The sequence below is a fragment of the Tursiops truncatus genome, chromosome 10 (assembly GCF_011762595.2).
Source record: "Tursiops truncatus isolate mTurTru1 chromosome 10, mTurTru1.mat.Y, whole genome shotgun sequence".
NCBI classification, from domain to species: Eukaryota; Metazoa; Chordata; class Mammalia; order Artiodactyla; family Delphinidae; genus Tursiops; species Tursiops truncatus.
The window spans coordinates 31,573,491-31,588,282 of record NC_047043.1 but is presented as its reverse complement, the minus strand read 5'-3'; the positions used below and the strand labels follow the sequence as shown (position 1 = coordinate 31,588,282).

The 14,792-nt window shown below is 53.0% G+C and overlaps 1 protein-coding gene across 3 annotated transcripts; it reads left to right on the top strand.

The window, feature by feature from the left end:
• Positions 1 to 5,132: 5,132 nt before the first annotated feature.
• SRF (serum response factor) lies at positions 5,133 to 14,683 on the top strand. 3 transcript variants are annotated; one of them, XM_019949931.3, is made up of 8 exons: positions 5,135 to 6,036; positions 6,949 to 7,023; positions 7,663 to 7,929; positions 9,401 to 9,662; positions 10,222 to 10,341; positions 11,393 to 11,584; positions 11,994 to 12,070; positions 12,296 to 14,683. In XM_019949931.3, the coding sequence occupies exons 1-8, from the start codon at positions 5,518 to 5,520 to the stop codon at positions 12,389 to 12,391; spliced, it is 1,608 nt and encodes a 535-aa protein (XP_019805490.1). In that variant the 5' UTR covers positions 5,135 to 5,517; the 3' UTR covers positions 12,392 to 14,683. The 3 variants fall into 3 exon arrangements, with proteins under 3 accessions (XP_019805492.1, XP_019805490.1, XP_019805491.1); XM_019949933.3 differs by lacking the exon at positions 10,222 to 10,341 and having other exon boundaries at positions 5,133 to 6,036; XM_019949932.3 differs by lacking the exon at positions 6,949 to 7,023 and having other exon boundaries at positions 5,136 to 6,036.
• Positions 14,684 to 14,792: the final 109 nt, after the last annotated feature.

The following is a 14,792-nucleotide window of genomic DNA, read 5'->3' as shown; positions in this document are numbered from 1 at the left end:
TACCTCTCTCCCAAACCTGTTCTTTAAGCCAAGTTCCCTGTTCCCATTATTGGTGGAGAATAGTCACCCTTACTTAGAATCTCAACCCATCATGAGCCCTCTTCTCTGTGCACCCCCTTCCCATGCAGGCCATCACCAAGATCCATTTATTCTACCTCTGCCCTGTTTCTATCTTTGGTTAATTAATTAATTAATTAATTTTGGCTGTGTTGGGTCTTCGTTTCTGTGCGAGGGCTTTCTCTAGTTGTGGCAAGCGGGGGCCACTCTTCATCGCAGTGTGCGGGCCTCTCACTGTCGCGGCCTCTCTTGTTGTGGAGCACAAGCTCCAGACGCGCAGGCTCAGTAGTTGTGGCTCACGGGCCTAGTTGCTCCGCAGCATGTGGGATCCTCCCAGACCAGGGCCCGAACCCGTGTTCCCTGCATTGGCAGGCAGATTCTCAACCACTGCGCCACCAGGGAAGCCCTTTGCTTAATTTTAAGAGAAAAATTTTCACATAGAAGTAATACTACTGATCATGGAAGAAGTCAAGTGGTATAGACTTGCGTAAAGCAAAAAATACATTCCTCTAGAAGGAACACACCCAAGCTCATTCTACAAGACCACTATCACCCTGATACCAAAACCAGACAAAGATTTCACAAAAAAAGAAAATTACAGGCCAACATCACTGATGAACATAGACACAAAAATCCTCAACAAAATACTAGCAAACAGAATCCAGCAACACATTAAAAGAATCATATACCATGATCAAGTGGGATTTATCCAAGGGATGCAAGGATTCTTCAATATACGCAAATCAATCAATGTGATACACCATATTAACAAATTGAAGAATAAAAACCATGTGATCATCTCAATAGATGCAGAAAAAGCTTTTGACAAAATTTAACACCGTTTTATGATTAAAAACTCTCCAGATAGTGGACACAGAGGGAAACTACCTCAACATAATAAAGGCCATATATGACAAACCTACAGCAAACATCATTCTCAAAGGTGAAAAACTGAAAGCATTTCCTCTGAGATCAGGAACAAGACAAGAATGTCCACTCTTGCCACTATTATTCCACATAGTTCTGGAAGTCCTAGCCATGGCAATCAGAGAAGAAAAAGAAATAAAAGGAATCCAAAAAATGAACTTATTTGCAAAGCAGAAATAGAGACACAGATGTAGAGAACAAACTCATGGATACTAAGGGCGGAAGAGGGGGGTGGGATGAATTTGGAGATTGGGATTGACATATATACACTACTATGTATAAAATAGATAACTAATGAGAACCTACTGTATAGCACAGGGAATTCTACTCAATGCTCTCTGGTAACCTAAATGGGAAAGAACTCTTAAAAAAGAAGGGATAGGTCTTCCCTGGTGGCGCAGTGGTAGAGGGTCCGCCTGCCGATGCAGGGGACGCGGGTTCGTGCCCCGGTCCGGGAGGATCCCGCGTGCTGCGGAGTGGCTGGGCCCGTGGGCCATGGCTGGTGGGCCTGCGCGTCCGGAGCCTGTGCTCTGCAACGGGAGAGGCCACAACAGTGAGAGGCCGGCGTACCGCAAAAAAAAAAGAAGGGATATATTTTTACGTATAACTGATTCACATTACTGTACAGAAATTAACACGACATCGTAAAGCAACTATACGCCAGTAAAAATTAAACACATTCCTCTTGTCTGATGGAAAGCACGATGAGTGTTTGCAGTGTGGCTTTTCCTGAAATTTCCTGGGCACACTGACTCATGACCTTTCCATTCCCCCTAATGCTGCCATCACCATTGAGACCTCTTTTCTTCTATGTGAAGTTAAGAATTCCTGTGTAGAATTCTGCTTAATCTTATGTGGCAGCCTGGATGGGAGGGGAGTCTGGGGGAGAATGGATATGTGTATATGTACGGCTGAGTCGTTTTGCTGTGCACCTGAGACTATCACAACGTTGTTAATTGGTTATTTCCCAATGAAAACAGTTTTAGAGTGTTACAAATTTTTTTTTTTTTTTTTTTGGTGATAGCAATTTTTTTAAAAGCAATCTTGGACTTTCCTGGTGTCGCAGTGGTTAAGAATCCACCTGCCAATGCAGGGGACAAGGGTTCGAGCCCTGGTCCGGGAAGATCCCACGTGCCGCAGAGCACCTAAGCCCGTGCACCACAGCTACTGAGTCTGCACTCTAGAGCCCGAGAACCACAACTACTGAAGCCCATGTGCAAGTCCGCGTGCCACAACTACTGAAGCCTGCGGCCTAGAGCCCGTGCTCCACAACAAAAGAAGCCACCGCAATGAGAGGCCTGCGCACCGCAACGAAGATTAGCCCCCGCTCGCTGCAACTAGAGAAAGCCCGCATGCAGCCACAAAGACCCAACACAGCCAAAAAATAAATTAATTTTTTAAAAAAGTAATAAATTTTTGTTCCAATTTTATTTGGGTGATAAAAATCAGGAGAAAGAAAGTTCAGGGTGGGAATGGTGTAGAATGAGGGGATCTGGCTGAAATTCTGATGCCCTTCTGGAGGTCCTTCATGGTCTGGATGGACAGGGGGCTACTGCGATTGAGGCCTTATCGGAGAAGCACCAAACTCACATTCCAGGGAGGCCAGGCAGGGGACTTATCTGAGTTCAGTGGGCTGTGCAGAGTCTATAGTGAACCTGGGAGCAGATGCCTCTTCTCTGGCCACCATTCAACTCTGCTCCATAATATTGGGCTCCTGCAGGCGCGTAGGCCCGGGGTTGCTAAAAATTCCAATTTTTTGAGAGAGGCCAGATAATCAGATTTCTATGTAAAATCTCCTGATTTTAAAATATTCTATGGTCCAAAGAAGACACACCTATGAGCCAGTTTATGATTGTAACTATCCACGTCAGCAGTTTTGTTTCCTGAACCTGCAGTAATGTGGTGTGGGTGGAGTGGTGCCCCCCTTCCCCCGCCGGTGATAAAGGGCTGTGAAGGAGCTGTGGCACTAATGCTGCTGTGCAATTACCCTGGGGTTCGGTGAACTGGGAGAGACGGCAGCCTCTGTGAAGGGAAGCTGAGTACTTTTGTCATCCTGGACCCCCTTCCCTGTGGACGTGGCAGACGGCTGTCGACCTCTGTTGAGTGGAGTGCCACCGCTTAGGGCTGTCCACCCTGCGTGTCTAAAGTAGGTTTTTCAAATGGAAAAGTCTTTAGAAGCCAGGCAAGAATGAACCCCAACAGCTGTGATTTTGACTGTGCGGCTTAGACAAACCCCAAGCAAATGTTTGTGGCTCCTGAAGCCCGTCTGGAACCTATTTATCTATTTGACCTGTTCTTCCTCTTGAGCTAACACATTCCATATGTTTAACTACCTGTTGTGCAGAGTAAATTAGGAAAAGAGAAGAAAAAAAACCTCTTTAGAAAACTATTGGGAAAGGGGGGAGAGGAGGGCTCTTAATTCCTGTATTTAGGGGTTTGATGAACAAGCCATGTTTTTAGTATGTATGTGTATATGTATGTATATATACACACATGATATCTCACAAATCACTTGAACATACTTTATTTCAGTATTTTTCAGTCTTTGGATTGCGATTCACAGTAAGAAATGCATTTGACGTTGTCATCCCGTATACACACATTGAATCATATGAAACTGACAGTATCCTACCCTCTTGACCTATAAAATGGCAATTTTTTATGGTTCAAACTAAAAATAATGCAAAGAAAAGTTTTATGCAACAATATTTACTCTTGTCTCTTTTTTTTGTGAGACCCATTACTTTATTAATTTAAATGCTGGTTGCAGTGTACTAAATTGATTTCACTATCACTACCACTTTATTCACAACTGACTGCTTTATTTAATCTTCATAACAATTTTTAAGGCGGGAATCATCACCCTATGCCATCCCCTTAAACACAAGAGGCTGTTTATCCTAGGGACAAGGTGATTAACTCCCTAACCACTTACTTAGACCACCACTGCACTTTAATCTATATTTCATCTATTTAAGGACCTCATAACGACAATGAGTAATGTGGAGTTTGGAGAGGTCAAAAACTTGTTTCCAGGCACAGGGCTGGGAAGAGGCAGCTTCCAGATTTTAATAATTTCTGTAATAGTAAAGCTCAAGCTATTTTTACTGCCTTGGAGCTAAGAACCAGACCCAGACCCTGAACCTGGGTTTTGCAGCACTCCACTCTTTTTTTTTTTCCTCCTATGGGCTTTGCTTGGCTTTCAAAAGAAGGGCGTGTGTGTGTGCGTGTGCGTGTGTGTCTGTGTGTGTGTGTGTGTGTGACGCATGCACTTGCTTGCTTGCTTAAACTTTCTGTCCGGCTACACTTTTTCCCAGGCACTGGTTGAGGGGTGGGCTTTATCCCCGCGACCACCCCCTCCCCCAGCCCAGGCCGCAGCTGGAAGTCTTTACAGATCATCATCTCTCCTCCCTGCCCCCATTGGGGACCGGGAGGCCGACTGTCTCCCCCGGTCTTTTCCAGATGTACGTCTGCCAAAGATCCCCGCCCCCCCCCAAACCAGTATAGAGAATGATGAATGAGGACCGGGGAGCTGGCCTGGTGGGAAAGTGTCGTCGCCTTGAAAAGAGAGGGAAAGGGAAAGGAAGTGGTGGGGGGGGGGAGGGGAAGCGGTGGAGCAGAGAGGCCGCAGGGCGAAGAGTGTAGACAGCGGGGACACAAGCCCCCTTTGCTCCGCCAGTAACGTTGACTCCCTCGGGAAGGCGTGGGGAAATGCTCTAATCCCTGCAGTCCCTGGGAATTTGGGCTGCATATCATTTACTGCAATCCGCACAATCCACTCAGGGACTATCCCAGTGTTAGCTTCCAGCCCTTCCAGCTCCGGGTTCCCAGTACCGCTCCCTCTCCTCCGCAAGACTGCGCTCCAGTGCTCTGCCAGGCTTCCTCTACCGCAGGTTCCTCCCAATTCTCTACCATTCTCTGGTCAGGGGGGCGGAGTCGTATCTCCTCTCCTGTTCCTTTAAGAGGCGTCGGCTCCTCCCCTTTCGGAGTAGCCGTCTGACGCGTGATGACAGCAGCGAGTTCGGTATGTCTATGCAAATAAGCGCTCCCTGTGGGCCAATGGGGAGCGGAGGTGCTGGAACCGCGGACCAATGGGGCGGGGGTGCAGGGGCTCACCATATAAGGAGCGGCCTCGCCATAAAAGGAAACATTGTATCTCTTTATATGGGGGGAAGGGTCGGGGGATCCCTCGCCACCAGCGCGTGGTCCCGGCCCCCTCCACCCGCCGTCTCGGCCGCGGCCAGCAGCCCCTGCCCCCCGGGGGACGCTGACGGCCGCCGGGCGCGCCGCCCTAGAGTACGGACAGGGGGCGCTCCGCGCGGCCTGGGGCAACCCGGGCCACAGGGGCAGGAAAGTGAGGGCCCAGGTCGGCCCGGGCGTGCAGGGGCCCCGGGTTCGCAGCGGCAGCGGCGGCAGCGATAGCGGCACTAAGCAGCAGCGGGAGCGCCGGGTTGAGCCGGGAAGCCGATGGCGGCGGCGGCGGCGGCTCCGATTCCTCGCTGACTGCCCGTCCGCCCTCCTACTTTGAGCGCCATGTTACCGAGCCAAGCTGGGGCCGCGGCGGCGCTGGGCCGGGGCTCGGCCCTGGGGGGCAGCCTGAACCGGACCCCGACGGGGCGGCCAGGCGGTGGAGGCGGCGGCGGGACTCGCGGGGCTAACGGGGGCCGGGTCCCCGGGAACGGCGCGGGGCTTGGCCCGGGCCGCCTTGAGCGGGAGGCTGCAGCAGCAGCGACAACCACCCCGGCGCCCACCGCGGGGGCCCTCTACAGCGGCAGCGAGGGTGACTCGGAGTCGGGCGAGGAGGAGGAGCTGGGCGCGGAGCGGCGCGGCCTGAAGCGGAGCCTGAGCGAGATGGAGCTCGGCGTGGTGGTCGGTGGGCCCGAGGCGGCGGCGGCGGCCACTGGGGGCTACGGGCCGGTGAGCGGCGCAGTGAGCGGCGCCAAGCCGGGTAAGAAGACTCGGGGCCGCGTGAAGATCAAGATGGAGTTCATCGACAACAAGCTGCGGCGCTACACGACCTTCAGCAAGAGGAAGACGGGCATCATGAAGAAGGTACCGGGCCGGGAGGCTGGCTGGCCACGGGAGACCGGGAGGGTGGGGACGCGCAAGGGGAGCCCGGGAAGGAGGCAGAGCCGAGGCGGAGGTGAGAGGCGGCGAGTCCGCAGGAGGTGTGTGGGAGGGGATGGCTGTTGCCCCAGGAGGGTGAAAGGGGAGGGGCCGCCAGGGAAATGTGGGGAGAGGGGAGATGCCGGGAACGTCCGGAAAAGAGAGGAAAGGCGCCGAGGTGGGAGTGACGGGCGCCAGAGAGGAACGGGGCCCTCGTAGAGCGGAGGAGTGAGGAGTGGTAATGGGAGGCTGCGGGGCTGCCCGGGAGGTGGTTAATGAGACCCGGGGGTCAGTAGGTCCAGTGCGCTCTGGTGTTGGGGGGAAGGCGCCGGAAAAGCAGGGAGAAGAGAAGGTATGGGGGTGAGGAGGTTGGAGCTGCATAACAACAATGAGCGAACATGTGTGGGAGGAAGGTGGGCATCACTAGAGTAGTGCAGGCTGGAAGGATGGGCAGGGCTGATGACCGAATGGGGCTTAAGAGCCCCAGGTAAGGGAGCAGGGCAGGAGACCTGATGCTGCCCTGAGCATCAGAAACCAAGTCCTGAGATGGCCATGTGTCTTCCGTGCATCCACTGGAAGCTGGCACACTCCCTGCAGGACAGGCTTCAGAACCATTTGCCCTTGGAACAAGTGGGATTTCCAGCCCTAGGGAAAAATCTGTGCACGGAGTTTGGGGAGAAGGTTTGCAGAGGTACCTAGAAATGCCTCCTCTTCTGGCTGATTATCCAGTGAAAAGGATGAGGAAAGGAGTTGTCTTGGGGTATAGAAGACATGGGAAGGGATGAAAGCAGAGGAACTGGGAAACAAGAAGCTAGAACTCTGGGAACATTGGCCGGTGTTTATATTTATCCCATATAGAAACCAAGGCTGCTTCCAGTGGGTTGTGGAACTTTGTTGGGAGTGAGGATGCTACCTATGGGGCCATCCTTGAAGGTCTGTGAAGGTCCCCTTCCTGGGTTTATGGCAGGGTAGTAGCTGCTAATCTAGCTGCCATCTCCCCTCATTCCAGACACTGTTGAATCAAGACAAAGAAAGAGAAAAGGGGGAGCAGAGTATTATAGAGCAGGACAAAATGGCAACAGGTTAGTGCCTGTGCAGTTTCTGGGAAGAAACATGGGACATTTTAGAGCTTAGGTGGCCCCTTATCCCTAATATCTATGTGACTTCCAGTGTAGTAGCGACTTCATCCTGGTCCCTGTGACAGTGAAGAGGTAGTGGAAGCCATCTCTTTGTGAGTCTCTGGGCACCAAGCTGTAATGAGGAGCAGCTACCTGGGCCCCTCCATGTCTGCTGAGGTGTTATATGTTCTGTCACCGGGAGCTGTGGCTATTTGCTTGGGGTATCTGCAGGTCAGTGAGGCTGTTCCTCAAAAGAGAAGCATGGGGTTTTTCTACTCTTCAGCTCACCTTCAGATATCCTTCAGATAAGACCCCTATAGAGTCACTGGAGAGGAAGGTAATTATGGGAGTGGGGGCTTGAGATCACTGTGTACTTCCCTCTCTTTCCCACTACCCAAGGAAGGTAGAGATTAAAAGTTTTGCTGACCTACCCATCTCCCCCCCCTACCCCCAGGCCTATGAGCTGTCCACGCTGACAGGGACACAGGTGCTGTTGCTGGTGGCCAGTGAGACAGGCCATGTGTATACCTTTGCCACCCGCAAACTGCAGCCCATGATCACCAGTGAGACTGGCAAGGCACTGATTCAGACCTGCCTCAACTCGCCAGACTCTCCACCCCGCTCAGACCCCACCACAGACCAGAGAATGAGTGCCACGGGCTTTGAAGAAACAGATCTCACCTACCAGGTGTCGGAGTCCGACAGCAGTGGGGAGACCAAGGTGTGTTTGGGTCCCCTGTCTGAGGGGAAGGAAGGGGAGGGACTTGACCGGCAGAGAGGGGAAGGGGTCTCTCTCCCTCGCCCAGGACAGGTGGATAGGTGCCTACTGATGTGGAGTGGAGCCGGGTTAGTGCCCCGCATCTTAGGGTACAGGTGTCCATCCTCTCTATTCTGACAGGAGGCTGGCCCCCTAGATAAGCGGGCGGCCTCCGTGCCCATATAAGGCCGGCTCCGGCTCCACGCCGGCCTCCCGCCTGCAGCCCGCCTGCCTGGCAGGGCCCTTGCATTCCTCCCGCCAGCTGTCTCCCTGCTGGGGGCGGGGGCGTCGCTTAGCCCTGCCCTCCTGGCCGGCTGGGTGGCCGGGGAGTAGGAAGGGAGTGCTCATGGGTTCCAGGGTCCTGGGAAGCCAGCACTGTCAGCAGGCAGACTGGCTGACTAGGCTGGAGACTACCTTGCTAGCCAGCCGCCTGCCTCTTCAGGATGTCCGGGTCTGCGCACGTTAGGGAGTGTATTCGCCCGGCTGCTAGGGATGCCAGCCGTGGTTACGCCTCCCCCTTCCTTTTCCCGGTAAGGAGAGGGGGCGGAGCTTCCTCCCTTGCTGCTCTGGGGAGCTCCACCTTCTGTGTGGCCCTTCACTAACTGGCCAATCGGAGGAAGCAGCACTGTTTGCCTTAGCAACGCCTCCGCCAATCAGGGGCTTCAAGCTCCACTGCTTAGCAAACATCCCGCGCTGACCCAGCTCCAGTATCGGAGCCCCCTCAGTTCTCTGGGCCTGGTTCTCAGCTCGTGGCTTCCTCTTTCCTCTTCTAAGAACAAAGCCTCCCTGAGGGGCGAGTCAGTGCTCTAGGCTCCCCACTCTTTTAGCAGTAGGGCTAATTTATTCGCATGAAATTTTGCTGAATGAATAAATTCTTTTGGTGCTTCCTTGCCAAACCCCCAAGATCGCTCTCAAACCCTAAATTCCCTGAAAAACTGTCGGTCCCTATCTCAGAAGCCTGGCAATTCAGATCTGGAAGGACCCTTTTAAGGATGACATAGTAGCCCAGCCCCCTCATGTTTACAGAAGAAGAAAACTGAGGCTCAGAAAGAAGAGGTTTTCCAAGGGTCACACAGGATATCATTGCCAGAGCTGGGAACAGACCTCAGGTGACATTATCATTGTCATCATTATAAGAGCAGCAAATACTGCTTTTTTATGAGCCAGGCACTATTCTAAGTGTTTTACATATGTTAACCTCTTTAATCTTCACAACACCTATGGGGTAGGTATTATCCTTCTTTTACAGACAGAAGACTAAAGAAAAAAGCTCAGCAGCTCAATAACTTGTCTAAGAGTCAGGCTGCAGGTAAATGGTGGACTTGGGATTTGAACGCAAGCACACTGGTTCCATTCTGGGCTGTCAATCCACACAGTTTCTTGAAGGGGCAGGGTCTGGTAGAGGCTCACCACTCCATCTTTACTCTGGGTGTAGGATACACTGAAACCGGCCTTTACTGTCACCAACCTGCCGGGTACCACCTCCACCATCCAGACAGCACCCAGCACCTCTACCACCATGCAAGTCAGCAGCGGCCCCTCCTTTCCCATCACCAACTACCTGGCACCAGTGTCTGCTAGCGTCAGCCCCAGCGCTGTCAGCAGTGCCAACGGGACTGTGCTGAAGAGTACAGGCAGTGGCCCTGTTTCCTCTGGGGGCCTCATGCAGCTGCCTACCAGCTTCACCCTGATGCCTGGTGAGTCACAAGGGGCAAACTGAGCATGCTAAGAGTGGGTTTAGGGCTGGCACAAGCAGAATGACTTTCCTCACTCAGAAGGAGGGTGAACAGGGGCTAGAGCCTGAGAGAAGCCTCTTATGTCCCATTGGTAGGCACTGGGTCCCTCCCCACTGGGACTTGAACTATCCTTGTCAGTAAGTTTCAGCCATATGCTCTGGCCTTGTCTAGCAAGCCAGCCCTGTGCCTCCATTGCCACAAGGACAGCAGACATTCTACCACTTCCTTACCTTGACTGGAAGGCAGGTCATGTCCTTGATGGGTCAGTGCCTGCTCCTGTGTCAACTGAAGAGGGTAGAGTCAGGGCCTAGGCCAGGAGGAGGAGGGAAGGGCAAGAGCAGAGTGTGGAAGCCCCTGGAGACAAGATTCTGGTCATGAAGGGCTTCTTTGGCTCCCAGGAAAGATAGTGATGGGAGTCGGGGATAGAATGCCAGACCTTGGGCCTGGGGGTGTTTGAGGGTGCTTGGTGCAGGTGGTGGCTGGGTAGGACAGAGCACGAGTAAGTCTCTGTGTCTCATAGGTGGGGCAGTGGCCCAGCAGGTCCCAGTGCAGGCCATTCAGGTGCACCAGGCCCCACAGCAAGCGTCTCCCTCTCGCGACAGCAGCACAGACCTCACGCAGACCTCCTCCAGCGGGACAGGTATAGCTCGAAGCTCTGTCACCTCCCTGCTCTGCCTCCTTCATGAGGCCTAGCAGCAGGTGCCCAGCAGTATCCATCCCATAACTAAGGTCAGAGAATTTCTTCATGTGGAGACTGAGGCTTTGGGGTTAACCCTTACCCTAATCCTTATGAGAAAGTCAGGTGAGGATGGTTGGGTTTTGACTCCTGCCCTGCAGTAGGGCTGTGGATTTCAGGAAGAAATTAGGGACCATTGAAGCTACACTCCTTACTTAGGTGAGAAGCCTGAGGCCCAGAAAGGAGAAGTTACTTGCCCAAAGACACACGTTTGCTCAATTACCAGGAAGGACTTCTAGAGTAGTTATCTCCTTGTGGGAGGGTGTTCTAGGTTTTGAGTAACCATAATTCCCCTCTGTGTCTCTAGTCATTTCAGAAATGACGAGACACTTTCACAATAAAAGTACTTTTAAGTACTTTAAGTTATTTGCAACCTTGTTACACGAAGTTTGGTCTGTGGAAAGAGGACCAGTATCACAGCATCACCTGGGAGCTTGATAGAAATGCAGACTCTTTAGCCTCACCCCAAACCTACTGAATGAGAATCCACACTTTTAACAAGTTCCCCCGGTGACTGTATGCACGTTAACATTGGAGAAGTGCTTATTTAAAAGCTGAATCTGTTAGCCACATGTTGAGGAAGAGGGAAGAGGAGTGAGAACAAGTGAAAAACGGGATGAGGGAGCTCTCTAAAAGAAGAGTATCTGAGTTTCCTTGGGTTGGGTCAGTCATTGTAATCTTTGCTTTTCCCAGGGCCTTGGGGTCTTGGAACAGAGCAGATAGATAATGGAATAGAACAATGTGATAGGATACACTTAAAGGTTGGTGTGGTTGTGTTCAAGAAAAAATAAGGATATTCTTAGTTGATGACAGGGAACCGAGGAATAAGTTTTATCTAGCTTTTGACCTGGGAAATGGCAAGAGGGCTCCGGAGGCCTGGGGTTCCCGGGGGTGGGATGGGGGATGTTAATATGGACCAGTGCCGACCTCCCTGACGGGTGTTTGTGTTTGCCAGTGACGTTGCCCGCCACCATCATGACGTCATCTGTGCCCACAACTGTGGGAGGCCACATGATGTACCCCAGCCCCCATGCAGTGATGTATGCACCCACCTCGGGCCTGGCTGATGGCAGCCTCACCGTGCTCAATGCCTTCTCCCAGGCACCATCCACCATGCAGGTGTCCCACAGCCAGGTCCAGGAGCAAGGTGAGTTTTGGGGGGGCAGGGCTGCTGAAAGGAGGGCCATTTCCTCCCTTACACACACACACACACACACACACATACACACACTCACACACTCACACTCAAATGCCTCCCCCAACTCAGATGCACACACTCACACGTAACCCAAACCAGGTGCTCACACATATACCTACACATTTACACACACAGATGCTTGCACACATACTCCAGCACCCAGGCTGTCCACTTGGACACTCATGCACACTTGAACACCCACACCCACATACATACTTAGACACATTTGGACACTTACCTTTGGGCACTTACATCTGAGACTCACCCAGTCACTTGTGCATTTATCACCACACCTCCAAGATCTGGAAGTTTCTCTTGAGCAAGTGATTTGAGTTTCTCCTGTGGCTTTTTAATGCAGGTGGCGTCCCCCAGGTGTTTCTGACAGCGCCATCTGGGACAGTGCAGATCCCTGTTTCTGCAGTTCAGCTTCACCAGGTAGGTGGGGGCACCTTTCACCCCAGTCAGCCAGCCCCTTCTTTATCTTGACCTCAGGGGTTCCATTACTGGGTGGTCCAAGCCAAGATCCTTAGCCAAGAGGCCTCTCCATTTGCCTGGTCAGGCCTGTGTGGTGGGCAGGCAGGCAGGTGAGCAGGGGGCAGCCTGAGCTGGCTGGTCAGGTCCAGCCCCCTACGTCCTCCTCACACATCCCCTTCCCTCCAGATGGCTGTGATAGGGCAGCAGGCCGGGAGCAGCAGCAACCTCACCGAATTACAGGTGGTGAACCTGGATGCCGCCCACAGCACCAAGAGTGACTGATCCGCCCTGCCGCCCTGGACAGATGGCCCAAGGGACGGCACCACTTATTTATTGTTGCCTTTTCACGTTTTCTTTACACACATGTTGACGGGCCGCAGGAGGGAGGCGGGGAGGAGCAGTGGGCAGCCACAGGACTGAGCCCTCTCACTCCAGCCAAAGAAATGGGCCAGCCTGCCCTCCACCCCATCCTCCCTCACCCTCCCCTCCTTCTAGCTCCACCTCCCATCTCTGTTGATGGTGGGGCTGTCCTGCCTCCTCAGACTCCCCTTGCCAGCTTGGCTCCATGTTTGCCATGAGTATTAGCTTACCCAATGGGACCGTGCTCCCCCTCCCACACACAGGTCTCTGTGGGACGAGGCACTGTGTCCCCCTGAGGAAGCGGTCGGGGTCCTCTCCCCAGCCTCCTTGCTGACCCCACGTCAGCTCTGCGTCTGCCACAGGCTGGGTCAAAAGAGCCCTAACCCTGCCGCTCAGGGAGCCAGCTGGGGAGATGGGGCTTCTTCCCTCAAGACTTGCCCGTGCCTGTGGCCCCTGCAGCTCCTGAGTAGCGGGGCCTGTGCGCGGAGCAGATTCCTTGGGTGACCTGCCCTGCCCAGCCGCTCCCCTCGGAACTCCGGGGGCTACTGGGTTGGAGGGAACCACCGGTGTTCCCTCTCCCCGTCTTCCCCCCCGTCCTCCCAGCTGCTTTACTTAAAGTTGATTTTGAACTTTTTATTTGAGGAGACGAAGTGAAAACAAATCTATAAATATATATTTTTAAAATATTTAACTTTTTTTTATGGCGTTTTTCTCGTCCCCCTCCCTGCCCAAGCTCCCCTTCCCTGGGGAGCCCTGGGGCTCCCTGGAGCTGGCTGGGCTTCTGTGGACAGAGCTGCCCCATGAGCTTGGGGCCCGCCAGTGTATGGGGGAGATGCTGGGATCACCCGGTCCTGGGTTGTTTCCAGGAGAAAACCGGGGGAGGGGCCCTCAGGCCATGCCCCAACGGGGTGGGGAGGGTGACCCACAGCTCTGGGCCTCTTTTTGTCCTTCAGGGCTGTTGCTAGGGAGAGGGAAAAGGGAGACCAAATGTGGGGATGGGGGTGGGAGGGTGTCAGAGGCAACCGACTTCATTTGTGCCACACGCATGGGCATTGCAGCCTTGTGTGCCCCCAGGCCTGCAGCTGCCTGGGGCCCAAGTTGCAGTGAGCAGGGTGGGGTCTGGGAGGGGGCGGAAGGCAGGAATGGGGGGGCAGAAGAAATGGGAGCAGCTCTTGGGCTGAGTGTGGGGATAGGGGAGCCAGAAATGGCAGCTCTCCCAGGGAGTGAGCAGCTACTGTAACTTTTTAAAATTAAGACAAAAAGCCTTGAAGAAAATGACTTTATTTTTCTAAGTGTAACCTCAGTATTTATGTAATTTGTACAGGGGCCGTGCCCCACCCCCTCTACCTGCTTCGGGGTAGACCTTGAGGGTGGGCCAACATAGGGGGAGGGTCTTTTACCCTGTGTCAGAGCCTACCTTTACCACCTGTATCCAGAGAGGGAGCTTTTTCAGAACAGGGCAGCGGTGGAGTGGAGTTTTATTAACCCCTTAGGACTGCCTTCAGTAGGAACAAGCCTGCTTCTGTGATTAGGTGAAGGGGTGGGGGAAATTTTTACGCACAGCCTAGTTATCAAGGGGGTGATTTGCCGACATGTTTGAGAACCTCCGAACCTCTAACCCCCGTTGCTGTCTTGCCCCAGTTTGGGGTGCCAAGATGGAAGTCATCTTTCTGGCTTTCTCCTGGAGGTAGCTGGGGGCTTATGGGTGGCTTACAAGATTGGGGCATGGCAAATCAGGGGCTAGAGAGTGGGGGAGCTTGGGACTCAGGTCTGTAACTGCCCAGCCCCTTTTCTCTGCTCTTGTTTTCACTCCACCATCACTCACTCACTCCCCCCTCTCACCCAGGGGAGGAGACCTTGATGAATTCCTCCTCTCCTTCCCACAAAAGACAGACCCAGTGAGTGAATCAGGCAAAGTGCTTATAATGTGTGTTGTGTGAGCGTGGCCTTGGGAGAACATGTGTGCGTCAGGGATGAGGTGGCATTTATATGTGCAGCGACCCTTGGTGTTTCCCTTCCTTGGTGGCTCTGGGGTGTGTGTGTGTGCCTGAGTGAATGTGTGTGTGTGAATGTGGGGTGTGTATGTTAGTGGTTTCTACTTCCCTGGGATGCTGACCCAGGAATAGTGGACATGGTCACAGTCCTATGTACAGAGCTTTCTTTTGTATTAAGAAAAAATACTCTTTCAATAAATGTATCATTTTTGTGCACAGACTGTGGGGTCTTTGCCTTTGTTTTCCCATATTGGAGGGAGGGAGGTGTGAACATGAATCAAACCCCAAAAGTTGCTGCTCTGAGAAGCAAGCCTGTCTGTTTGATGAAA